The sequence below is a fragment of the Antennarius striatus genome, chromosome 13 (genome assembly GCF_040054535.1).
Source record: "Antennarius striatus isolate MH-2024 chromosome 13, ASM4005453v1, whole genome shotgun sequence".
NCBI lineage: Eukaryota > Metazoa > Chordata > Actinopteri > Lophiiformes > Antennariidae > Antennarius > Antennarius striatus.
This window is the reverse complement of record NC_090788.1, coordinates 16936705-16964472: the sequence shown is the minus strand read 5'-3', so window position 1 is coordinate 16964472 and position 27768 is coordinate 16936705. Positions and strand designations below refer to the sequence as shown.

The following is a 27768-nucleotide window of genomic DNA, read 5'->3' as shown; positions in this document are numbered from 1 at the left end:
AAGTCCCAGTTTGGTCCAATCTATGCAAACAAACGTCCCAGTGTCTCCATTCTGACAAAAGCAAACAGTGAGTAATCAAAGCCCGCACATCCAGAAATGCGTCCCTGGTGACATTTCGCAGTGACTGGACCAGCAGTTTGAATTCTGCCAACATAAATTCACACACAAACACACAGACATGCAGGAAGGAGTCTAGCCTGCAGATTATAAACATTTCAGAGGACATTCAATGGCATTACACACCATTAGGAAGAATTTACAGTCTCAACTCAATAAATCAGCCCAGCACAGAGAGAGACAGAGAAACATTCATATTTGACCTATGACCAAGTAGTATTAGTGGTAAGTAAAGATCTATAAATTGACTCCAACGTCAAGTGTGTGTGCAAAGTGAGCCCAGTCCATGAAGAGTAAGAGAAATGATTGTCTTTGCTGTACCACATGTTGAAATATCTGTTTCATGAACACCTGATTTATTACACAATCCTGCAATTACTGTTTTTTTTCAATTACAGTACAATTACATATATAGTACTGCAGACACGTATTCAATTATGTTGTCATGCATTAAGACATTTTTATTAAAAGCTTCTAGTCTTTTCCCTCTCACTTTCCGCATGACCATGAAATGAACATATTTCATTGAACAAGACAAACGATCGTGTTCGAATAATATCTCTGCTTTAGAATCCAAATCAAAAGCCCAAGTCATTAATGATGCTCTTTATCTATTCTATTTTGGATGCCATCCTTAAATAAGTTAGACCCACGTTAAGTGTTATTTTCGTTTGAAATGAATCTGACTGTCAAGCTGAGTCTCTTGTTTTGAGGATTCTTCCCCTCTTGCAGCGCCAGTGCTCAATGCGTCTCCAAGTGCGCACGACCAGTCTGCAGCAGCGCTCGGCAGACCGCCCGCCAGGCATCTGCTCCACGTTTATTTCTAGAGGCGCTGTTTTTTTCCTCTATTACCCCCCAACAGGTGGATAAGTGGAGTGGACAAGAAAATACATCTTTGTGGAAAGTGGTCACGGTTGGACAAGCAGGTGTAGTCCACCGAGGAAACTTCGCTGTTGCTTGTTTTCTTCTACGGGATTTGTGGCGCGGTGAGCTGGATGCGGTGTGCGGCGGTCTGCATTTTTTACCCAAATAAGAACGAATGGAAGTCGTGATCACAACGCACCGAATCTGGATGTACAGTGGGAGCACAGTCAAGTGTCCAAATAGGAAAGGGGAGAATGCAGACCAGACTGCGAAACAGCAGTAAGAAGGACAGGCATCAGGAGGCACCAATAAGCCGTGTCTTACTGTAGATCCACACTGCAGTGTTTACATTCAGAGGATGCTCAGTTCATGAAGTTACAGCGATCCACAGCTTTACGCGTCACTTTGATTACTAACCCTCATGTGGTCTCGATGTATTTCCCAAAAGAAGAAGACTGATCTCAGTGAAGTTCCAATGCCCAACAACCCACAGGTTAGTTGTTTGCTTTGATCCACTTTCATTCACACTGTGATTGTATGTGGCTTTGCGCGCTGTGCAGGAGCAGACTGCACCGATCAAAGATGTAACGGAGTGCTCTCGGGGTTCCTCAAGTTATAAGTGAAGGAAGACCCCCAGCTGGTAGGTTCAAAGAGAAGTCTTGCGGTTTTACAACCAATTTTCTCGTGCTATTTATTATGGAATTCTCCTGGCACAAAAAACAAAATAAAGAATGCCAGAGCCTCACCTGTGAGTACACGCAGGCGTCATTCCAGTACACACTGTGTGCCGGTTTGCACATACATATCAATGACTGAATGCTGACAATTTTTTTTTTTTTTTTTGGTTTTTCTGTCTTTGAAAATACAGGACAGGCCTCTTCATATTGGCTGCATGATCAGCTGGGGAGCTCTTCTGTGAAAATGTGTGCTGTCTATACAATGCAGAAAATTTAGAATAAATACATTTTGCTCAAAATGTCCCCAACCGCTTGGCTTGAGAGGGCTGTACTGTCTGTGTAACAAAGCAGCTCAGATTTTCTATTTTTAATCGAAACTGATTAGCCTACTAGGGGACAGATCCCTCTGCTCAGAAGAGAGAGAGAGAGAGAGAGAGTGTGTGTGTGTGTGTGTGTGTGTGTGTGTGTGTGTGTGTGTGTGTGTGTGTGTGTGTGTGTGTGTGTGTGTGTGTGTGTGTGTGTTTTTCAATAATAGCTTACACAGATATCAGCGGATCATCCACAAATCCTCTTCGACTGGTGTTGGCTGTTGGTGTGTAGCCCTTCTTTATAGCTGTTGCATTAAGAGCCAAGTTTTTTTTCTCCTAAATCAAAAATCAAAAGAGAATTGAGTGTATTTCATATGGGGAAATAGCATAATTTATTACTGTAATTACATACTTTATTTAGCATCATTTTAAGTGCAGAGTAGAGCAAAGCTGTGTTGACATCACCCATATTGTCAAGTACAGTATGTTCAAGAGAGTGTTCAATTATATTTTTATACACATACACTCAGATGTTGTTTTTGCTCATCTGATTCTTTGTTTACTTTTGTAAGGTGTTTCTGCTCAGAAAATATTACTTTTAAATGTCTTCAAAAATCAATCCTTTTTTAACATCTGTATTTACTGAGTCATCCTTTCTGCATCTCATTCACTTTGTCTGTTTGTGCACGATTATTAATCTACCTCCTCTAGAATCAGGTGGATCTTCTTCAGTAGATGGCTCCATGGGCCGGTTCAGAGGTAAATTTGCTTCTAAATTATTTTGTTTTATAAGGTACGATACTAAAATCAAAAAAGAATCTAAAATGGGGTGTGAAATCTGCTACTAAAAAGCTTCTCTAGGAGGACAAGTTCTCATAGGAGATCATAAGAGATTTCATTTCTTCCTGGAGATGATTCAGATGCAATTGAGGGTATTTTCACCTCAAACAGCAGCTTGACTCCGAGGGATCACGGGTGACATGACGTTAAAATAATTGCTTGGAAACCGGGCTGTGAATTTCACTGTGTTCCTTTAATATCGCCCACTCTGACTTTACTGCTTATTACCTGCCTCAGAAAATGACTTTTCAACCTGAAATGTGTCAACCTCATTGCCTGAGTAAAATTTGCTTACCAGGAAGAAAATCTCACTGGTTGTCATAACTGTAAAAAAAATGACCGACGGCAGAGACAGACCTGTTTTCAACCGGAAATTTCACGACTTTAAAGTGGAACAAACTGCTCTTTAAAAGAGTGGTATATGCCATGTGTCAATAAGAAGCAAATGATTTATAGTCTTCTCTTTTTTTAATTCTTTTCTTCTCACTTTCTTACTTGTTGTTTTACACCAGCGTTTTTCAGATAGTGGGGCCATGGGGGTCGCGGTGCGATGCTGGGGTGCACGTGAGACCATGGGGGAACATGCGTTTTTTGCCATAGCAGAATAAAGTGTAATTACACATCCACTACAGTAGTTGGCAGAGGCGCTCTAATTGTGAGGTGTGCACAGGGAATATTAGCTCGAGGAACTACGACCAAGCGTCTGTAGCGCTGGGCTTCACTGTGACTACAGTGGGAAATGAGGCGAGGCCGGCGTGTTTACTGAGTCTAAAAATGCTAGCAGAGGACAACATGAAGCCTAATAAATTAAGGCGGAACTTAAAGACATTACAATCATGCTGATAAGCCGCTGGAGTATTTTCAATGAAAACATGCCAAATATTACCAGCAATCATCCTCTGCTGTGAATGCTACTTCAGTAAACCAGCATACCAAACTGATCAGTGCAAAAAAACCCACCATAGCAGAGGAGCTGAAACATTGAGCAGGAGCTGAAAGCTAAACAAGCTCATAAATTGTAGCCATTAATCCTGACTTCCTCATTTTGATAAAAAAAAAGAAAAGAAACAAATCAGCACAATTTTTTTTAATTAATTTTTGTTTTTTAGGTTAAGGTATTTTATATACTGTGCTCCTCAATGAATGTTTCTGAACTGAATTTGAATTTTTCATTATTTATTGTTTTTATTTAATTTTATTTTTCAGTATTAAATTGTGCAAAAAGTTGGTCTAAAACTTTTTTCTTTTTTGTTTTCTTTACGATTTATAAGGACAGAATGTTATGCATAGGTGTACTATTAACAATTTTATAGATAATCGATATTATTTAAGGTTGCCGCATGAGAGTGGAGGGGCGCAAACTGTTTTCTTCTTGCTAGGGGGGGCCGGCAGAAAATAACTGAGAAGCACAGTTTTACACCAACGCAGGTCAGCACAGTATGTCATTCACCTGAAAACAAGTCTCATTATATTGTGACCCTCAAAATTTGACTCCTTGACCATGAAAATGTATCCAAAGAATTTGGAATCACTTTCATATCATTATTATGGTAGTTTAATAGTTAATAAAATCACTGACCACATTGATTTTTTTGAATAACTATTAAACTAATGATCACTGTCGTCAGCTTCCGTCTTTTTTCCTCAGTAATAGTAATAGTAATCAGCTACAATCCAACCTCAGTTCAAATCTGCAGTATTATTATTATTCTTCATATTCCCACAGTCGTGAAATTTCTGTGAGCTCTATAAATAGAAACATCTGCATCAGCAGATCTGGAATATTTCTTGGATCCAGATTAGACTTTGTTGTGTGGTAATTGTATAATTTGTGTTCAACTAGTGGAGGTATTGTCCTAAAAGTTAGGAACAAAACTGTAATCGCACCGGTCGTGTGATTGTAAAGAATAATTAAATATTAATTCCTGGCGCAGATGATGACCAGAATCTGTGTTATGTGAGTGTACAGGGCTTTAGGCACAACACACATAGTTTTGCACATCATTACAAGAGAAAGTTTCTTCTAGTTCTTAAACTAATTGGGGTGCTGTGAGTCTTAATCCACTTATTTTTTATTGAACAGAAATGAAAGTAGCTATGGAAGGAAAATGTTTTATTTTTGGGGGGCGGGGGCAGGGGGGATCTTAAGGCATTATATCTAATTGAGCTCCTGTGGATTTTTTTTTATAACTAGTAACATGAAACTATTTCTATTTTCTTCTGTTTGGTTTTTTCCTTATTTTTCTCAGCCTCTGTTTTCTTGTCCTCTCATTTCCCCGTGGTTTTAAATCCTCTTAAGAGCTCTAAGAGCTTATTCCAGAGTCTTATTCACTTTTTTGTATCTTACTATTAACACTGGCACTGATTTTACAATGGAGTCATAGTCTGAGCCGATGCACATTTAAATGAAAGTTGTCTCATTTTTCTGAATGAACTTGCCACAGAAATAGTTTAATAATGATACTTTTTTGCAACTAATTTCCTAATTAATTTCTTTTTCTGTTTTTTATTTGTATTATTACAGTTTATATAGTGTTTGCTTTGCCAGTTTCCGCAGATCTTGACTGTTGTCTTGTGGTGAGGCAGTGACTGTGAAGCATCTGTGCTGTGAGGCTTACTTTACCGTCACCAGGCAACCGCAAGGTTAGCTGCTGTCAGTCAATTAGAAAGCTCGCTAACATCTAAAAAAACACATTAAAAATCTAATTTCTTGCCACCCATTAAACCTGACATATTATTCTTCTTGGTAAAGGTCAAGGAGAAGCAATGCTGAGGAAACAATGCAGTGACATGAGGTCTGTCTCAGCTCTGAGACTTACATTTATTTATTTTTATCTTTTGTTGCTTTTGTGTCATTGGACAAAAAATTACATCTTAGGTAATAAATGTGTAGTTCAGAGGATTTATTTTCTGTGAAAAACCTTTTTTAGACTTAGAGTACATAGTATAGGAAGTCTGAAAATCTGTGAAGTCCTCTTTGTTTGAAGCTGTAGGTAGACTTAAGTTTAGTAAAGTCAGGTTATGACAATCCCTGGATTTCTGACTTTCAAGCTTTGATGATCTCTTTCAAAACAATCCTCCCATCTCTACCCCTGTCTCCCTTTGTTTCTTTGTCATCCTCTTGTCTTACTTGTAAAAGTCAAAGCATCTCCCTCCACTAATGCCATCGGTCTTGTCCTTTCTAGTGTGAACTCCCTGAGCCTGGTAGCAGCTGTAGCCGTGTTAGCAGGGTGCTGGTAAGCTGAAGCCTGAGGAGATGTCACAACTATACTACAGGCGGACTGACAGCTCGTCATATCGGGACCGCATCCCGCTGAGAATTGTGCGGGCTGAGTCAGAGCTGTCGCCTCTAGAGAAAGCCTACCTTGGAGCAGTGGAGAAGGGAGATTACGCTAGCGTCAAACAAGCTTTGGAGGTGCGTGAGTACGGGTAATTGAATTGAAAAATGGATGGCTTGATTGGACCATAGTTTAAATGTCTTTACATTGACCCTGTTGACTTGTGTTAGGCCTATTAACTAGATAATGCACTAGAAATTCATGTCTGACATTGTTGTAAATCATGGTGGTCAGCTGTAAATAATAATACTGCTGTTTTAGGAATAACATTTAAAAGGTTTGTGCAACTCCTTTCTTTTCCCTCAATTCAACTTGACAATTTGGTCAGCAATTCAGATTTTATGTCATTAATTGCTATCCGTAGCCTTGAGCTGCTAGAATATTAATGTAGTTACTGTATTAATAAAATAGACAGTGTTAGGGCTTTACACATTGAGTGGCTCATATATGAAAGTCTTGAAAAACCTGTACAGAAGTCTATTCCTTTCTCATCAAAGTTCATGTCTTTACACTAGACCCACAACAACTTTTCAACCAACCTACAAACAAAAAAAACCCCCCAAAAAACTGCTACTGCTAACTACAACTTCACTTTTTCAGGAGGCGGAGATCTACTTCAAGATCAACATCAACTGCATCGACCCTCTTGGACGCACGGCTCTGCTGATAGCCATAGAGAACGAAAACCTGGAGATCATTGAACTCTTGTTGAGTTTTAACGTCTATGTTGGTGACGCCCTCCTGCACGCGATTCGTAAGGAAGTGGTGGGAGCTGTGGAACTGTTGCTAAATCACAAGAAGCCTAGTGGAGGCATGCAGGTGAGGAGGGAGCTGGTTGCAGTAGAGGGCATTTCAAATTAATAGTATTTCATGCTTAGACATGCTGGAGAAGTGTGTCAGTGCACAGCCGGGCCGGGAGGCGCTATGTAGGAAAGTACCTAGGATTGTTGACCTTTACTTTACCTCCATAAACACATTTATTTATTCATTTATTCCCCACAAAAGAATTGCAAGCATGTTTATTTTAGCAATCCAAACACCCTTAAACATTTCTTTTAACTGTATTTTTCATTCATGCATCTCCTTGAAGATGAGACGATCGCAATCATTTTTCCTTTTTTAAATATTTGTGTGTTTGTTTATTGCGTATTCAATATATTTTTAAATTCTGTGTTGACTTTCTGCATTAAATTGATTTAATCCTGTTCCAGTCTTATAAATACAGAAACACATGCCTCATAACACATTTAATATGTAGAATTACATTTTAAAAACTGTTATTTATGTAATTAAATGGATAACAAACCTTCCCTAGCCCAGCTTTTTTCAGACCCCCAGAGAACTGATGAATGAGGCCACTGGTTGAGTCACGTTGAATCCTAATGAATGCTGAGTGCAGCGTCAGCCAATAAATTACTGGTGCTCATTGTGAAGCTTATAAACTATATCCAGTTGCCTGGAGCCATTCATGCCATCCAAAATCTTTTAATAATTGTAGGTAACAAGGCATTTTCATACGCACGTTTCCAGAGTGAGCTTTAATGAGGATACTCACGGACAGAAAACATGTATATTTTGGTAATGTATTTGTTGTGTTTTTTAAATGTTGCAATTAATATGAGTGCATGAATAAACCTTTTCTTTTAGTCAATAAGAACTGCCTGCTCAAAAATTTAATTAATGTAATTAAAAACAAATCCAGTCAAATGAATTTCAGATCGGTGCTGCTTTGCACTGATTTCTCTCTACTGGAGCAGTATTTTTCTTGTTCTCCTTCTTGCACCACACATACAGTACTGCACAAAGGGGAGTGCAAACGCTCACACAAGCTGCACATGGTTTGTTCCTCTCCCAATCTGCAGTTACGCACTATGAACCACAATGAACCTGGTGGTTTTGGCTTTATCAGTCACCTCAACCAGAGACTGCATTCTGTATTCTGTTAGAAGTTGTTCATTTGACTTTGATCAAGTAAAGTAAATTTGTCATAAAGAGTGAAAACAAAAGGGAAACAAGGCTGGTGAGTGAGATATCTCAGTATTTGTTAAAATGGTGTGAGGCGACTGAGATACAGGCATTAAGACCTTGTCGTCTAAACCCCTCAACTGTGACATCTATCAGCTTCCGCATTTCCTCTTTACCTTATTGCTTTCATGAGATAACGCCTCTTCTGCATCGCATGAGTAGGTCATGAAAATACATCACTCCAGCACCAGCAAATTTACCCAAGAGAAGCTCATTGATTCTTTTAAAAGGCTGTCTGGGAAAAAGTGCATCTTATCTCCTGCCAGTGTCTTTTGAGATTAATGAATATGGAAATTAATTTTATCCTTTGCTGCAAACGTGTGCATTTGTTTGTCTATTTTTCATGTTGTCTGAATGATGTTTTTGTAATAATCTCACGTGGGTCGTGGGGTATTTGTTTTCTGCTGAGGAGCACATTGGTTATCAGCTTTCTGGAATCCTCTGAGTGTAGGTCTAAATCTGTCAGAGCCATAAATACTGGAGTTGACAATGCGTCACAATTAAAAAGGCTTTGTTAATTTTTTATTTGTTTGCTTGTTTTTGCATGCAGCCTGTATCATATACACATGATTCTATTTATGTAAGGGGGTCCCTCTTCTTCCTACATACAAGACAGAGCATGCTCTAAATGCTGCATAATCATACTTGCATGAATCCCTCAAAGACTGAAGCTTATTTTGTGCTGTGTCACTCAAAAGCAAAACTGCTCAGTGTCCCATTTATTCTTACCAGCTTTACCCTGTTAATTTATGTCATGTTGTAGGATGACAGGTGAAAGCCAACAGGGGATGACAGGGGAAGCAGCGCATTAAAACAAAAGCACTCTGATGCTTATGCTCACACATATGCTTAAACATAAGCATCAGCGTGCTATCAGCCTGCAGTCTTCCTGCTCTGAGCTTGGGTGCAGGCCAATTCTTTTTGATGTAGGTTATTTGATGTCCCTTTTCCTCCCACATGGATAACTGAGCACACTTTTTTAGCTCAGTGGATCACCCTCCTCTGTGAAATGTGACAACTTTCAGTCACGGTTGTGATCCTCTCTTTGGTGTGCTGCTGCATTTTTTACTGACCTGAGAGCAAACTATACCAATAGCTATTGACTGTGTGATAAAATGCTTCGGTGTGATATGGATGATGAAATAATTCAGGCAAGTTAACCAATCCCCCCGATAATGATTCTTCACATTTGGTTCTCTGAGTGACAGGGTTTCACTGATGTTATTTCTGTCTCTGCTCAGAGGAGGAGAAAGTGAAATATTTTAAAAATAACCCAAAGTACAGTACATTTCAAGATTTGACTTCACATCTTGTCATGCCTTTAAATAATCCTTTGAGTAAATTGAAATCCACATATTGAGCCTTGTAAGATCAAATAATCAATCAACCTTTATTTATATAGCACTTAATCGCATCATCAGTCATTTTGAAACGCTTTAACAGACAGATAAACTCAACAGAATCCTCCAGAGACAGCATAAGTGACAGAAAAACTCCCTCATTGAGAAATAAACTCCAGGTAGAACCCAGACTTTGCTAAAGCATAATTCATATCTCACAAGGCGATCAGTGTAGCTCAATTAATGGCAATTTTCTTCCACTCTGGATTGATCAACATGTAATTCTGTATAAACAATTATAGCTTCAAGAGGAACAATACAGCACCACCAGAAGATTGATCTGTAAGGGAGGTTTTGCGAGAATAACGTCTTTGAAATTCATGTTTTCATGAGCATGACTTTCATGGAAATATACAGTATGATGCCTGAATTGCCCTTAAGCATCACTTCCAGATTTGCACTTGTACTTTTTAAATTTTCAGCTACTTAATTGAATCCATCCCTACTAAATCCGATCCAAGCATTTGTGCCATATTGAACAGTGTTGAGTCCAGGCTTCACCTGAGAACATGGAACTTTGCTATGTTGTGTTGCATGTTCTCCCTGTGTCTGTGCGGGTTCACTCTGTGTTCTCTGCTATTTATTTGATTCAGTGAAAATTACCCCTCACCTGTGGGTGTGACTGTTCCAGGTCATACCCTGCCTCCTGTCCAATGTCAGGCTAGGCAGTAACAGAACATGGATCCATAAATTAGTTAGCATTAGTTTAGCTCTAAATTCCAACAGAATGATTTCCCGCCACCCTTAGCTATGATTTATGTTTAATGTTAATTAGTGAATGTTAGCATACTAATTCAGGACCCATCTGTGTGAGAAGCCTATTTCAATCACCTAATATTGATGTGTGCAAACTGGAGAAATGATTAATGAACAAATTGTGCAAGTGAAAATGACAAAACGAGTGACAACTAAGGGAAAGGACCGAACAGGAACAGTAAGAAGTGTTGGTATGTCAGGCTATAGGTTATATAAAATCTAATGAAGTACCCATTATCAGGAATTAATGAGACATGAGCATCAGCTGAACCCATCAATTGCACAGTAGAATAGAGACTGACTGCTCTTTCAAACTCCTAATCCCTTGTGTCTATACTATCTCTGTAAAGCTTCCTCTATAAATAAAGCCCATTATTCCCATCTATCCTCTGTCTAAATAGGTCTTTACCTATCACATGTTTATCCGTCACTCTTCTTTTTCGTTCTCCTCCCTTTCTCCATCACCACAGAATCAGATAATGGCCTTCAATTAAAAGAAATGAAAAGGGCCAGCTTACTCGTGTGCCGCCTGCAGCGTGTATTCCTATTGAATGACATGGGAATAGCGAAGGGCTTAGCTAGAGTGGGTGATAAGGGGGGGTGGGGGTGGGGGTAGGTAGAATGAGATACGGTTCAAGCATAATGATTCCCTTTGAAATGTGGAAATACTCATAGTTTCTAGCAGACTGTGGTCTATATGCATTGCAGTCTGGAGATGGATGGAAACTTTGACTTTGAGCGAGGGCAAAATTTCGTGCTGGTTTTTAAACAGTTTTCAATAGAGCTACCAAAAGCTCTAATGACTGTTTTTTGGACGTCTTTATTTCATCCAGCTTCCCTATGAAGACTTATGAACTGTATTCTGGGGTGGGCAGAAGATCCTTCATGCTCAATTTAGCCAATCCGTGACTTCTTTTGTGCTCTGTTAACCCTGAGGTCTAAAAGTTTACGACAGGCTTTATGTATGAGGCCAAACATGCTGCTGTGAGACCTTCATTCAATACATGTGTGATTAAAACTTTTCATTCTCTCTCCTGAAAGGTTCCTCCTATCTTATTGGATAAGCAGTTTTCTGACTTCACCCCTGACATCACTCCCATCATCCTTGCTGCACACACCAACAACTATGAAATTATCAAGCTACTGGTGCAGAAAGGTGTGTCTATGCCACAACCACATGAGGTGAGCAAACTAAACTTGTTTGTGGCACTCAAAGAGAACCCGCTTATCTCCATAAGTTCAACAACAATGCAGGAAGGAAACAAAAGGGCAGGTTTTACATAATAAAGTGTGATTATGACAGTGCCATTGTCAGACACATGCATATGACTTTTTAGATTACAATTAACTAATAAAGTAAGATGCTGATTTTGGAAGTGGGAATATAAGTTCTCAGTAAAATTTGAAGATGTGTACATAATTTATCAGTTGGAAAACTTACTGATTGGGCCGTCAGCATCTGAATAACAGACATTCCTCCATTACAAAGATGTCCACAGGATTTGCTACAATAGAAAATGTGATAATTAGTATTTTGACACCTCTCGTGCTTTATGTAATGCTGCAGGTACGCTGCAACTGCGTGGAGTGTGTTTCCAGTTCAGACGTGGACAGTTTGCGTCATTCCCGCTCACGCCTCAACATCTACAAAGCTCTGTCGAGTCCCTCACTGATTGCACTCTCCAGCGAGGACCCCTTTCTCACCGCATTCCGGCTCAGCTGGGAGCTGCAGGAGCTCAGCAAGGTGAGGTCAAGAGAGCCAGTCAACCATTAAACCCGAAGTGTTTCTTTCTTTTTTTTTATTTCTTAAGGGACTGAAATAACTTTGCATTAATTTCCATAACTTGAACTTTCATAGCACTGTGTAATGTTCACTACCTTATCCGTTCATTTTATGAAGAGGTCTTTTTAAATGTTGCTTGAAGTGAAAATTATTGAAAATACAATACAAGAGGGTCAGCAGTAAAATTTTACAATAAAAAAGTTGGATCATTGCTTTCTATAATTGCTAACATGCAAACACTGATTTGCACAAGTCATCAGGCATTAATTAATGACATGAGGAGCTACGCCATGGATTAAGGTTTACCACATCAGCAACCAATGAAGACATCGACTTCTGTTTTAATGACTCATTATTTAATGAATAAATGCTTTGAATATGTTGTGACTTTATGTATTGAGGTCTATTAACTCATTATAAAGTACACATGTGTGGCTATGTAACATAACATAAATCCATGACTTTGTCTATTGGTGTCTTTAGTAATTACTTAGCAAATACAGACTTAATAAATCACAGAATACAATTACTACATTTTGTGATTAATAATAAGTGACTTCATAAGTCACAGAATCATATCAACTTTTCATATTTTATTATTATTGTAATTATTGTTATTGTTAGTTCTAGTATTAGTATTGTGATCTGTGCATAATCCATTGGTGTACATGTATTATATGAAGTTCCCCATGGTAATTACAGTGGCCAGCGGCGTTGCCTCAAAGCAAGAAGGTTTTGGGTTTGCGTCCATTCTGTGCAGAGGTTGTATGTTCTCCACATGTCTGCATAGGTTCTCTACAGGTTCTCCGGCTTCCTCCCACCTCAAACAACATGAAGCTTAGGTGAACTGATCACACTAAATCGTCCATAGGTGTGAGTGTGAGAGTGAGTGGACGTCTGTCTTTCATATGGTCCCTCAATGACCTGGCGTCTCATCTTGGGTGTACCCCACTTATGACGCACAGCCAGGAAAAGCAGCTGTAAAACGTATTGTTGGATGATAATTACAGATTAACTCTAAGTATATATTTTTGATGATCAAAATGTTGATATAAATGCATTCGTTGAATGATACTCTGTAAGCCTACATTACGTTACCTGACACAACCAAAATTTGGTTTACAGTACATTTATTTCATACATTTTTTCAAGCTTCAATAAACATGTATATTTTACTTGGTTAGGTTGTGCAGTAGATAAAATGGATGGCTTGCGGAGGTGGAGTATTTATTGCTTGTCTGTAAACACTTTGGAAAAAGCTTCATAACACACAATATCCAGAGGTGGTATTTCCTTTAGAACACTACTTACCCACCTGCTCTCGGAGGCCCCTTCCCTCATGTATTGACAAATTTCAGCTGCGAGGCTCTTGTATGCCTTTTGATGTGAAGTGGTATCTGCATTCTGCATACTCTTTTGAAGGTGGAGAACGAGTTCAAATCAGAGTACGAGGAGCTGTCCCAGCAGTGTAAACAGTTTGCCAAGGACCTTCTTGACCAGACGAGAAGCTCCAGAGAGCTAGAGATGATTCTCAACTATAGAGATGACATCAACTTGTTGGACGAGGAGGGCAACAATGATCTGGCAAGACTCAAACTGGCTATCAAATACCACCAAAAAGAGGTAAGCATGGTAATATTCCAGAGTTATGATCAATAAACCTTTGTTTTTATCTCTAAATTCTCAGCTCATGGCTAAAGACTGATATAATATGTTCTTTGTAAATGCAAAATGTTGGAATAAAGACATTATTATTTTTGTGTGAGTAGTTTGATACTCTCACTGACATCACAGTTAAAACAAGAACACAGAGGAATAACGGTGGGAGTAATGGGAGGGAAAGTAATATCATCTCCTAATCACAACTGCTCTGTCAAGGGCTCCTAAAGGCCCTCAAATGATTAGAATATTATTTTTAGCCGTTCTGATCCTTCAATCTACAACTGTTTGTTGTTGGATTCCAGTGACATATCTGACAAACTATTAGTTTATGCAGTGAGATGATATCTTTTCACTAAGATTATTTCCATCTTTGAGTAGAAGACCCAAATGTACATACACGAGAGTTGATGTTCATATCAATAATATCAATAAGTGAATTAACTCTGAATAATAAGTCCAAAAACACAGGTAAAATGAGGTTTTATTCAGATTATCCAAAAATCCTTGTGAGAAGGAGAAAAGTCCAAAAGGGAGGTAAGTTATGTATAAAACTTCCTGAAGACCTAAGGAGCTCAGGAGGACAACACATAAATTGAAAAGGAAAAGCACAAACACAAGGACTTTATGCACAGGGAGATAATGAGACACGGGTGCAAACAAAACACACTTTAAACCAATCAGACAAACACAGGAGGGAAAATGAAACAAAGGCAGGAAGTTTTATAAAGTGGGACAAACAACAAGGGAAATAAACTTTCAACATACAGAAGGAAACAAACTAAACCCAAACTATCACCGGTACCACTCACTGGTTTGAATAGAATTTTTATATTCACTTTGATAGATCACCCTGATGTTAAGACAATCTTCAATCTAAAATTGTATGCTCAAAGGTGCATAGTACGTGAATCCATATTAATTTATATCAGTTTTTATCGTTATTAGTCCACCAAAAAGACCAGAACTTGTTATTGGAATTTCTGCTTGCAGTACATACAGTTAAAAATGCACACTCTGTAGTGGTCTGCAATAATTAATGCATAACTTTCATTAAATCTATTTTTAATGCACTGGAACCAGGTGCTAATTAGGAGTTGATCACTTTGCCAATTCAATTTCCTTTAAATGTAGAGAAAATATGCCCATTTTATTCCCTCTGCGTAGGACCTGAATTACATTTTAAATGTGCTTGTGCAATTATGAGGAAAGTGGTTCAAACTTGATAACATCACCAGAATATTTACTTTACAGTCCGTTGATTTTGCGCTACTGCTGCTTTTGTGCTATAAACATTTTGTCAGTGGGTAAAAAGAAAGGTGACTTAAAGACACTGTTATGTTTTTTGGCTAGTTTTGAATGTCATAAGTGATGCAGGAACTATCTGTTTGGCCTGGTTTAATAAATATTGGAAAGTTATTTTGCTACCTGACAGAATTGTCCTGCGTATTATGAAGGTAAAGCAAAATGATGAGGAAGAACACACATTACTCCCAGGAGCAACTTCTAATTTATTCAGTTGTCTTTTTTGCTGGGAGCTCTGCTCAACTGTCACAGCAAATGCACTTCTGGAGGCGTCTGGATTTAGGAAACTGCCGTTTCCGTCATCATCCATCCGGTTGCTGCGCACTAAGACACAGGTTGGCAGATGAGTGTGTTGAGTCAGAAAAGGACAACTGGGAGTAGTGGAAGTTCACAGGTGGAGGGAATGATGTACGATATCCTGTCAACTCCCCCCGTCGTCCTGGTTGTTTGGCAGTAAATCCGTCACTGCTCACATTGTGAATAAACACAGCGATGTCCCGGCGTCCCATTCTCCTGCATCCCATCAATAACGCCCTTTGATCACACTTTGGACTTTGATTAAGGACACTGTCCATGATGTGGGTAACACCCAGCTGCCCTTTTCACATGATGAATATCCCAGCCAATTATAACAGTTAATTGTGCGTGTGTGTGTGTGTGTGTGTGTGTGTGTGTGTGTGTGTGTTGTGACAGAATGGTTGTGTTTACCAAACATAGCAGCGAATCGAATGTCCCGACCTCTCCGATTTTTAGTCTCATCTACAGACAATTCCACAACAGCTGTTTCCCATTGAAGATGGTTTTTTTTTCACCATTCCATATGAAGGCTAATGTTGTAACATTTAATGACTATTAACAATGCTGCCACTCAGCAGCTGTCACCATGGTGACCTTGGCCTCATGTAACAAGAGCATAGCTGACGTTGTGAGAAATGAATCCTGAGCGCTTCAGCGTAAAAATCTCCCTCTTAGTTTTTTTTTCATGAAACAAGTAAAACGTCGTCTGCAGCCTTCTCACCTTAACTTTTAAAATTGGTAGTATTTTCCAAAAAAAGAGAGAAATTTTCTATTCAATACAGTAAACCTACACTTTCTTGATTGCATTATACTACTAAAGTAAAGCAGGGACAAATGAGCTGTGTTTGTCTTTGTAGCATGTTAAGAAAAAGTCATTAAAAAGAGCTGCATAAACCTTTAAACTGAGTCACAAGAACATATTAAAATTAAAGTTAAGTTTAAGTCAAAGTTCTGGGTTCGAATCATGTTCTGTGTTCATGTAGAGTTTGTATGTTCTCACTCTGTTTGTGTGGATTTTTCCCGGGTTCTCTAGTTCTCTCCCACCTCCAAAAACATGCACTGCAGGTGGATTGGTCGGTTCCAAATTGTCCATAGGTGTGAGTGTATGCGTGAGTGGTTGTTCATCTTTCGTGTGGTTCCACGATACGCTGGCAACGTGTCTAGAGCATCTCCCTGCTACTCAACCATAAGCCCCCTGGGATAGGCTCCAGCAACCCCCATGACACAATGAAAGCAGAGGAAGCAGAACAGAAAATGAATTAACTAATTGACACTGTAAATATCTTATAGAAAATATCTTTCCCAGTAAAAACAAAACAAAACAAAAAACAGACAGTAGCTGATTATTTACTTTGAATCTTCCACAATCAGGTCCAGAGGTTCAGTCTCTGGTGGCTGCAGGCTAAGAGAAAGTTGTAACTGAGGATTATTTTATTTCTCAATGTTTATTCCTTATTTTTTAAAGAAGTCCAGTTCAGGAGCCAAGTATGCTCTTAAACGATTATACATCAACACATAGCTGCCAGATTTATTGATTAAGTGACAAAAGCGATGGAAGTGAAGTTTGATAGTTTTACAAAGGGGGTTGGATTTTAAGTGACTTATTTTAAGGCGATGGCATCCACCCTCATCCTGCCTCAAATCTTCAGTGACACAATCTTGTTGTACTGCTGATTTCTTTCATTTTAAGGCCACATTCTCCTCAAATCCAGTGGTTATATATGGAGTGTTAGCTGCTCATCTTTACAGTGCATCAGGGATTTTTTTTCAGCCTTGTTAAAAAAACCAATCCAGAAACAGGGGAATATAAGATATACAAAGCAAACAGCATTAAAAATATACCATAAACACAAAGGATAATTTGCAATGTAAATTGTTTAGGTCACTGTTGTTGTCAATTTAACAAGTAAGCTGTATTTATAGTGATTGTTTCGTGACATGCTCTATAAACCAGACAAGGATCTGGCCCCTGTGACGCATCAAGAGTTAAGTGGAAAGAGGCTGTGTGCCTGAGTGTTTCAGCAGAAAGAGGTTATTATGTTCAGGGCATTTTGTCTCTGCTTTGCGATCACCACTCATCTTTTACAGATAAACTCTCCTGCTCTTATAATTGGCGTGACATTCACCCTGTATGTGTAGTTCTTTTTTTGGAGCACTGACGGTTGTAAAACGCTGCAGTTAGAATGAGAAGCATGCTTTGACCTAGACTGAACAAAACCGTGACATCTTCCTCTTAACCCTCTCATTTATGCATGTGTTTATGATCGCTGGGATAAATAGAGTTTTTCTATTTATCCCAGCATCTGTGTGTGTTTTTCGGCTTTGCTGCTACTGTGCTCCCAGCGATTAGAAAGACGATTTAAAAAGGCCTGAAGAGAAATCTCCACAGGCCTCCTGTCTAAAGAGCTGTGCTAACAGAGCAGCCTAGCTTTGATTCAGCAGGAGGCCAGATCAGATAAGTACAATCTGTGGCACATATGCATTATAGTGTCGATTATCCCCTCTATCTCCCCAAGGGTTCCACTCGTGGATTACTCTCATTTGTACTGATACCCTTTTTAAAAAATAGGTAAGTACATTTAGGATTCACATTGTGAGAGAAAATTATGATCTCTTTAATAATTGAAAGTCTCTAAGGTGCCAAAGAAACCAGTAAATTTTACATGTTGTAGTTTGACATTGCCCCCTTGTGATGTCTCATAAAAACTGCAATGTGTCTTCAGATGGTTAAAATGTCTCATAAATGGAGATATAACTGCAACAGGACTGCATTTGCTTTGCTGCAACAGGTATCTGTCTTCACAGTCCAGCCACAGGTTAAAGAAGGGTCATTCTACAACCAATAGCTCACAGGAAAAAGAGACAACAAACCCTTGCAGTCCTGCTGTAAATGTGCAGATAAATCATGCTATTCTTTGGGAAATCTTTTCCCGCTTTCATGTCTGCGCAATTGTGTGTCAATCAACACCCTGTTTTTAGTGTGAGGCCAATTTAGACGCATCAAAGGTGACAGACGATGTGTTCCTCAGAGCCTGCCTGTCAACTGAAATTCATGTAAAGATTTAAAGATCCCTCTAGATTCAAGTTCTGCAGGTTGGTCCTCACTAAATTATGATATATGGTGATAAGGAGGTTTCAGAATGACCAGATTTGGCAAATTTGTCAAGTAAAACTGGAAGAGACTTATTCATCCCTTGAAACGGATGGACTTCATATCCACCTGTGTTTCATCACCTACTGTTCACACACACACACACACACACACACACACACACACACACACACACACACACACACACACACCAGCTGCATGCCACAGTCAGTGAACGTAGAGAAGCGTTTCAGCGGACCTCTTGTGCTGCTAAAGCTGCAGGCAGAAACACGCTCACTTGTCCCCTCACATAATGATAAGCTGTTTCCCACACTTATGAACAGTTTGCAGTAAAAAGAGAGAGGGGCTTATAAAGGGACACTTTCAGAAATGGACTCGTGTGTGAACGATACGACAGTCGACTACAGTGTTTGTGACTGAGGGAGTCGAGTTGTTTGGACTTTATCCTCTAGTAAGATGCAATAGGCAGAAAGGATTTGTGTCAGAGAGTGGATTTGTTAAGTGAAGTTCAAGGGGAACTCTGTGTGAGGATTCAAAACTCTATGGCGGCATAAATTATCTTGTCTCAATTTCCGTCAGAGCCAGTGTATGAGAAGATGAGGGTCTTACGTGTCTGCTTGCTGGTGGGTTGGATGTCTCTTGGTTTTGGTGGAGTTTCTATGTCTACGTTTATTCCATTTGTTATTTCTGAAAATTAATACAGCAGAACAAGAGAAAATATGGAAAGATGTCAGATGTAGTTAAGTAATTAAAACATATATCAGAATGCACCACTGTGTTTATTTGAAACTGTCATGTAACACTTAAAAAGTCCCTTACTTCAATCCCTGCTATTTTTTAATCATTATCTTCACTTAACCCTTTGGTCTACTGGACATTCCTGCTTTCATTGTGCCTCCATCTCTGCAGTGGTTCCCAGGTGGAGGCATTCTTTCAGGGTATTTGTGTCTTTTTACTGGTGTGGGTTGGTTTATTATCAAGGGAATGGGTATTGGGTGTTAGCCAGATAAAGGCTTCATGGCTTCTTCACAAAAAAATGTTTTTCCCGACTGAAGACTCCTCACAAAAATCAATCAAGCATGAGCGAACCTCTGCGCTGTGAGTTATCACAGAACCTGTCCCACACGTTTATGTAGAAACACTTTCAAAACAGAAAAAAAAAATTAAGCCAAAAGATACTGATTTAACTTTAAATAAGTAATACCTTATAATCCAAAAGATTTTTGTGTTAGCTCATGTGCTAAGAGCACTTTATTTGTAATTATGACATTAATTAGCTTTAGTACTGACCTCATTAGAACACTGCTGGTTTTAAATATGCCACGCTGATAAAAGCAAAACATTAGGGTGTTCCAGCGACCTTGTTTACTATCATTAATTAATAGTAGGAATATTGTTTTATCAGACAGGAAGAGATCTGAGTGAAAACTACACTTTTGTCCATATGTCCAAATACTTTTGACACACAAACATGTTAAAAAGAATCAAAAATTTCTTTAAATATAAAAACGATCTCTGCTTTTGCATCGTTCAAAATAATTGCTTGGATTGATTTTTTTTTTCTTTCTTTTTTTCTTCATTTTCTGGATTACTTCATTACAAGACATACCCTGCACCCGCGGGTCTGCTTCAAACATTCAGTTGGCACTTAATGAGGTTAGCCATTTTGTCTACAATAAGGTTCATACTTGAAAGAGTCAAATTAGCAGAGAGGCTTTTTGGATTTCTTCCTCTATTTACGCTTTCATGGTCATAATATGTTGGACTGATTGTGATAGAAATTATTAATAACAGTATTATCTTAAAGCTCTATTTCTCTCTCTGTCTCTCTCTCAGTCCCTAATAAAGACAGGATTCATCCTCCGTATAGCGTAATCCTCTGCATTCCTTTGCTGTATTTCCCCTTAAGTTTTGTAGTTGAAACTGTGAGTCATTCTACTCAGACCCAGACACAGGAGGGATTTCTGGTTCCCATGGTAACAAGGCTGCAGAGTTGATGAATTAGCACCTAAAGCTGCCAGCTATAATTTGACTCTGACATATAGATTGAATGTGATATTTCATATAAAATGCTGTATGCTGATGTACTGTTGACTCACTTTTACAAGACAGTTTTTTTTTTTTCCATAAACATGGATGTTTCCCGGATTCTTCAAGCATCACCAGCAGATGCTGCTGATGCTTGTGTCCATTCGGCTCATGGAAGCACAGATGTAGTTTTGATCCATTGACATGTTTGCCAATCTAAACCTGAATTCATTTACCAGAGTGAGAGTGGAATACATTTTAAACTTTTCCTTGTTATTCTTTTCACTTTAGCTGTCACACACGAGGTGTTATTGATTCAACGGAAAAACACAAAATGTTGAGGAAGCCAGAGAACAGAAAACTCGACTGGATTTCTCCCACATGATGCGTCACATGATAAGCATTTTTCCAAAGCGGGAAAGCTTCAGTTCACATTTCTGTTGAATATTTATTAAGAAAATGATTACAGATGCAGTTATGGATATGGAAATTATGGATCAAAAAAAATTATTTTGGTTTCACCTTTTAACTACAGTTAATAATTTTAATTTTAATAATTTTACTACTATTTTGAATATTTAGCAACTCAATGCTACTTGGTCTAAGGTTAGGTTGTGATTGAAGCAGGCTTTAAGCAGAGTATATTATAGATTTATTTCTCCAACAATTATTTTTACCAAGCAGCACACAGCGGTATTGCTAGAATCATGCATCAATGGCAATCCAATACATCATGTTTATTTTTAGCCATGGATTATATAAATCAGTATGTCTTTTCCTTTCAATTCTATTTTAGGGAGTACTGTGCCGTTTGGAGGGTCTGGCCGGATTATTATTTGTTTAAGCTGACTGTGGGGACAAAAAAAATTCATAACCTCTTCCCAACAGTGAGGCTCTATCTAGAGTGTGTGCATTGTTTTCAGAACTGTTCTGGTGTCATGCAAATTTATTTTCTAGCTGTAAAATTACTGCTTCCATCTACATCACATAACAAGAACCTAAAGTCTTTCTGTCAAGTTTTCATTTAATGTACGTTCCATGTAAAGGAATGCCTGTTATAGATTTGAATTAGCCACCATTTGTTCTTGAAATTCCTTCTTACTGTGACATTTATTGGCAGATCTAGGTCAACCTTATCAGGCCTGCTTGTACCAGACTTCAGTTAACATAATACTCTAATAACTATTGTTTGGGTTAGAGTAATTATTTTTTAAAACCTGAAATGGAATTCTATATCAATCCATACGACATTGTCATAATAAACTCTTTTTTACGGAGTGCACTGTAATGTGATATTTTGATTTACTTTCTTCTTATAGTGTTTATTTTTGACAGTCCTCACACTTTGTTTGAGATATTCTAATTTCACGTAAAAATCCATTGATTTTGGGAAGAGATTTTGTGTGTGTGTGTCTGTGTGTATTTCATCACCTGATTTTTCCTTGCATGGTGATGGTTACCCTTCAAATTCCAATGCGTCTTACTCTGATTTTCCTGTCAAATTGGAACTTGCTTCAGGCGCTAAATCTGTCATTTATTCTCTGGGGATTATGTTTTATATAAGAGCAGCGTCAGGTATGTTGTCTCCTAGCAGGCTTATTGGCTGCTATCAGATCATATATCACTGATGTTTTCATAATAAATCAATCAGATGTCAAGTCTGACCTCCTTCGATTGCTTTTTATGCTTAAGTTTGTAGCTCAGCCAAACTGCCAGCAGCTGTTGGCATCCATGTGGTATGATGAGTTCCCGGGCTGGAGACGCCGCCAATGGGCAGGGAAGTTCTTCACCTGTGTCTTCATCGGCCTCCTCTATCCCGTGTTTGCTCTCTGCTACCTCATTGCTCCTAAGAGTCGCTATGGCCTCTTCATCCGCAAGCCCTTCATCAAGTTCATCTGCCACACAGCATCCTATCTTACCTTTCTGTTCCTGCTGCTCCTGGCATCACAGCACATTGTCACAACAGAGCAGGACCGGCAGGGGCCTGCACCTACCACTGTGGAGTGGATGATCCTACCCTGGGTATTGGGTGAGTAAAAGGGGGTAGGGAATGAGGGTCTTTAGAGAGAAATATATTTGTGGGTTGGTGTGTTGATGTATCAAATCTGTAGTGTAACCATAACACAGATTAAGGAGAGCTAAATGTTCGATTCAGCACTCACCCACCCACCTTGTGCCACCACACGGTCAATTTGCATTTGATTATGATTGCTATTTTGGTTTATGCTCTATCAGCGCTCTCAGCCTCAGCTGCAATTTGCATTTAGCTAATCTGCTAAATCAACATCCGAACAGACCAGCATTGAATAGCCTGTCATGGTCAGCATTATACTTATGGAATGTCAACAAGATAGCAGTGTCTCAGTTGGAAGAACAGAATTGTCTTTAGCAGAATCAACTCTATCTATACATCACAGAGCACAGAGAAACAAGAATTTAATGCCCATCCATTGTGGAATTGATCTAACTGCCAATATCCGAAAGCGGAATTACTCCTGGATGCCTCCTGCCTTAATGTTTTTTTCTGTTTCCATGGTGTTGGGGTGATTTTTGAACAGATAATCAACCTCTGTATTTTTAGGATTCATCTGGGCAGAGATCAAACAGATGTGGGATGGTGGGTTCCAAGACTATGTCCATGACTGGTGGAACCTGATGGACTTTGTCATGAACTCTCTGTACCTGGCCACCATCTCCCTCAAGATTGTAGCCTACACCAAGGTAACCAGTGTTCTGTGGCACCAGACAGGTGTGATGAACATTCTTTCTTCATTTTCACTCTCCTCTGTCCTGTTCAGTACAGTGGTAGTAAACCCAGGAACCAATGGGAGATGTGGCACCCTACACTAGTAGCTGAGGCAGTGTTTGCCATCGCAAACATTTTCAGTTCCTTGCGCCTCATCTCACTGTTCACAGCCAACTCTCACCTGGGGCCACTGCAGATCTCTCTGGGGAGAATGCTTCTAGACATCCTTAAGTTCCTCTTTATCTACTGTCTGGTAAATGCACAACTGGCAGAATATAAACATTCATACTGCAGTTTAAAATAGTGAATGGTAATCTCTCTCTCTCTCTGTCTCTCTCTCCTTTCTCTCTTTCAGGTCCTCCTGGCGTTTGCAAACGGGCTGAACCAGCTTTACTTTTACTATGAAACCAAGGCAGAGAAGGGCAAATGCAAAGGCATCCGCTGTGTTGAGCAAAATAATGCTTTCTCCACGTAAGTTCACACGAACACGATTGTGTGTAATGATGTGTGATGTCGTGAAATTACATTTTATTAAAATTTATAATTTCAATATGTATTCTTCACTGGTACTTCACTGAGGGACATGCACTTTTCTCCACTGCAGATTATTTGAGACTTTGCAGTCTCTCTTCTGGTCAATCTTTGGTCTGATCAGCCTGTATGTGACAAATGTGGATGCAGACCATCAGTTCACCGAGTTTGTCGGGGCCACAATGTTTGGCACCTACAACATCATCTCACTGGTCGTGCTCCTGAACATGCTCATAGCCATGATGAACAACTCCTACCAGCACATTGCGGTAAGCAAAATACCACAAATTAGTGATGCAAGTTATGGATTTTTGCAACCGCTGTTGAAAAATGAAAATTATCAATATGATTAGCACATCACCATCTCCCGTGCTGTGCTATTTCAGTCAAGAAAAGCATTTCTTTTTAGATTTCTCTGTCTGCCACCAACTGACAATGTAGATTTCATATTCATAACTTATTGATCCAATATGAATTGTGCATCCCTGCTGCAGACAAAGTGACATGATTGCATGGAATAAATAATGCTTGTGTTGTAAGTCAGTTTCAGGTGCATGAATCTTGCTTTCAGGATCACGCAGACATTGAATGGAAATTTGCCAGGACGAAGCTGTGGATGAGTTATTTCGAAGAAGGCGCCACCCTGCCAGCTCCATTCAACATCATCCCAAGTCCAAAGTCATTCTGGTACCTCATGTGCTGGATCAAGATGCAAGTATGCAAGCGGACGATCTCCAAGAGGACTGGAACTATTGGAACTCTTGGGGTAAGTCAGATGTACAACACTCTTAACACGTATGTGAGTTTCACAGAGATAGAAAGAAGAGGGTTTATTTTTTCTCAAAAGGAAACCAGTATGTTGGGGAGGTCTTTTGTTCACCTAAATTGCATGTCTTTGTTGTGGGAGGAATTTAGAGAAACCAGATGGAACACATGTTGACCCAAATTCAGGTGGATTTGGACCCAGAAGCTTCAACCCACTGAACCACTGAAGAGCCCAAATTTTATTATTGATAAAAGATTCATAGACCTTGTTTTCTGCTGCAACACTCAGGGCTTCATACAGTGAGACACACAGGGAGCAAACTCTGATACAAACATGTGAATACATTGTTTTTCTCACTTCCTACCTTTTCTCAACTCAACCTCTCTGGGATCTGATGTCTGTTTAGAGGCGAGCAGCAGAGAATCTGAGGAGAAATCATCAGTATCAGGTAAATACAGTCTCATTCACAGCAATTTCACAGATCAAGTGAGAGTGACAGATCGCTCAGACTGCTCTTTCACTGCCCTTTCAATCCATCACTAGAATGTTTTATGAGGTTGCATATAATAGACTTAACAATAACGCTCCACAGGTGCTCTTCATCATTCTCTGTAGTGATTGCCTATATCGGCAGATATTGTGGTTTTTCATAAGAGATGTCTTTTCTGTAACACCTTTTATGAAGAAGTATATTTATGGTGTATTATGGCATTAAGGGCATTATACCTTCATACTGCTCTATAATAGCATACATAAATACACAACATTCCCTGATTCACTGTGTCGACAGCCAGCAAACATTATGTGACTTATAGTAAATCATGAGTCAATCTTGATAGATGCTACACTAGATTTTAACTAAGCTGAGAACACACAGTTATTATTGATGTAGTCATCAAGTCATATTTGTAATGTTTTATGAATTTTTTGATATAGTATATCGTAAAGTGTTAAGACATAAAGCATCATGAATGCTTTATTTACACTACCACAGCCCCCATATCACACTCTAAAGCAACACCTTCATGTAATATTAGATATTATTTTTGTTCAAACACCCTTTTTTAATGATGTAGGAGGTGCTGAGAAACTTGGTGAAACGTTACGTGGCAGCCATGATCAGAGACGCCAAGACAGAAGAAGGTCTGACTGAAGAGAACTTCAAGGTGGGAAGAGTTACTGCAGAGGAAACCGGTGGCTATTATAGTAACCCTAAAATAACAGACTATGTGAATATACGTATGTATTTTAAAGAGGAAGGTCAACGTAACACATTCAATTGACATGAGGCTCTACAAATGGAGCTCATTATTTTGATCTACAAGCGGTTTGATTCACTGACTTACATAACATTGTTTTCTTGCTGTAGTAGGATGCAGTTGTCTGAGAAGAAAGTCAAAAAAAAACCCTCAGACCCAAACTGCAGACAGAGATAGCAACAATCTGGTAAACATGTTGAAAGATTTAGCAGTTAAAGGGTCAGACAATTTCCTCAGGAATTGGTAAAGAACAAAGCAGAGCCTAAAGGGCAAAGAACATTGGTCTTTTACATTTAAAAGAATGGCACAAGCTACTCCAGAAAAAAATCACCAGATTACTGTTGTGTGTGCGAATAAAATAACTTTGCTAACAGGTTTGCCGCATCAAATTAAAAAGTCATAACATAATAGGATTGTGCTTTTGCTACCTCCAGAGACCTTGTTACTGTGTTACACTTTATCTCCTTTGTATTGACCGACTTTGAATTGAATCAATGCTCCACAGAACACTCTTTAGATAACTGAAACTAATTTGATGGGAACAACAACAGGAGATGACTTCTTGCTTTACACTCCTAGGAGCTGAAACAAGATATCTCCAGTTTTCGTTATGAGGTGATGGGCATGATGAAGACAGGGAAGCCCGCTATACAGGGGCCAAAGGCCAGCGCCAGCTCAATGGAGTCCAGCCTTCCTTACTCGAACTCCTCGCTTGAGGTTTCCCCTTGCCCTCCGACTGGCCAAATGAAGAGCAAACTCAACCGGTTGAAGATCATTACATCCATCCTCAAGCAGGGCACTTCTACAGCTTCCTCTGAAGCCTCCAATGGACTACCCAATGGGCTCTTGGCCCCGGTGTCCGATGAGACCTCCAGCGACAAATTAAGGCACAGGAGAAATTTCCCCAAAGATATCACTGACTTTGGCTTGTTCCAGAAACGCCACTGGTGTGGCAGCGAAGACGCCTCAGGCTCAGCAGAGATTTCTAGAAAGATGTACTCGTTGTCAGAAGAAACAGTAGAGGCTGGCTCAGATGTGGAGGTGAAGGAAACAGAACATGGGGGAAGGGGTGAGAAGGAAGTTCTCGACACAGACGTGGAGAGCAAAGCCAGCGGAAAAAAGACTTCTTGCGAAAACAGTGAGATCTCCAACAACACTTCAGATCAAGGTGGGAAAAGAGAGGACAAAGTGAGTATATCCTGTTGTGACTCAGTATCTGATGGTTTGTCACGGTTAGAGGAAACATAAGATATGAATACATAAACACAACAGCAGGCCACGCAATGCTGGACTGAAGACAGAGACTGACAATCAATGAGAGCTTCAACTGAGGACGTTTGTTTCACAGAGTCTAACTTTTCCAGTTCTTACTAAACTGAGGATCACATTTGATCTTTGCAGACTCAGGGAGGCTTTTGGTTGTTTAGAAATGCTGTTATATTAGCACAGGAGATGCCAGACAGATAAACGGAGCTCTGCATGACCATCACAAGGATTAAGATTTTAAGATACAGATAATTTAATTTATGTCATCCCCACAGATAATTAGAAACTGATAATTATCTCATTTTTTCACCCGCACCTTATCTCACAAATGCCCTTCTTTCCACATTACCCATCACTCACCATTATCTCTTCTTCATCAATCTCTACCTCTTTTCCTCTGTTAATTTTGACACTGTTAACCTCTCATCCTTTTCCCGCTGGAGCAATAGATGTGTTCTGTTGTAGACTTGACTTTTTGCCTTACTCCGTCTGTTTCTGCACTTTATTCACTTTATACTGTTACACAGTATTTCAAAGATGTGTCAAGCTGTGATTGTGCAACAACAATTCTGTCAATGTTGTTCTATGCAAAAAAAAAAAAAACTGGGATTTTTGGAGTGGTACATTTACTAGTTTATGACTATTTAAGTTGGAGTGTGGCAGATTCACAATTTAAGAATAATAGGTGACA

The 27768-nt window shown here is 39.2% G+C and overlaps 1 protein-coding gene across 1 annotated transcript; it reads left to right on the top strand.

Annotated features, from left to right (window-relative positions):
* Positions 1 to 1138: 1138 nt before the first annotated feature.
* On the top strand, positions 1139 to 27768 carry LOC137606005 (short transient receptor potential channel 4-like). The gene is made up of 15 exons (XM_068331017.1): positions 1139 to 1474; positions 5992 to 6221; positions 6745 to 6963; positions 11367 to 11507; positions 11893 to 12069; positions 13531 to 13731; positions 22202 to 22538; positions 23091 to 23230; positions 23308 to 23508; positions 23611 to 23726; positions 23860 to 24055; positions 24358 to 24552; positions 24959 to 25000; positions 25629 to 25718; positions 26391 to 27768. Exons 2-15 carry the CDS (start codon positions 6063 to 6065, stop codon positions 27057 to 27059), a joined length of 2883 nt encoding a protein of 960 aa, XP_068187118.1. The 5' UTR covers positions 1139 to 1474; positions 5992 to 6062; the 3' UTR covers positions 27060 to 27768.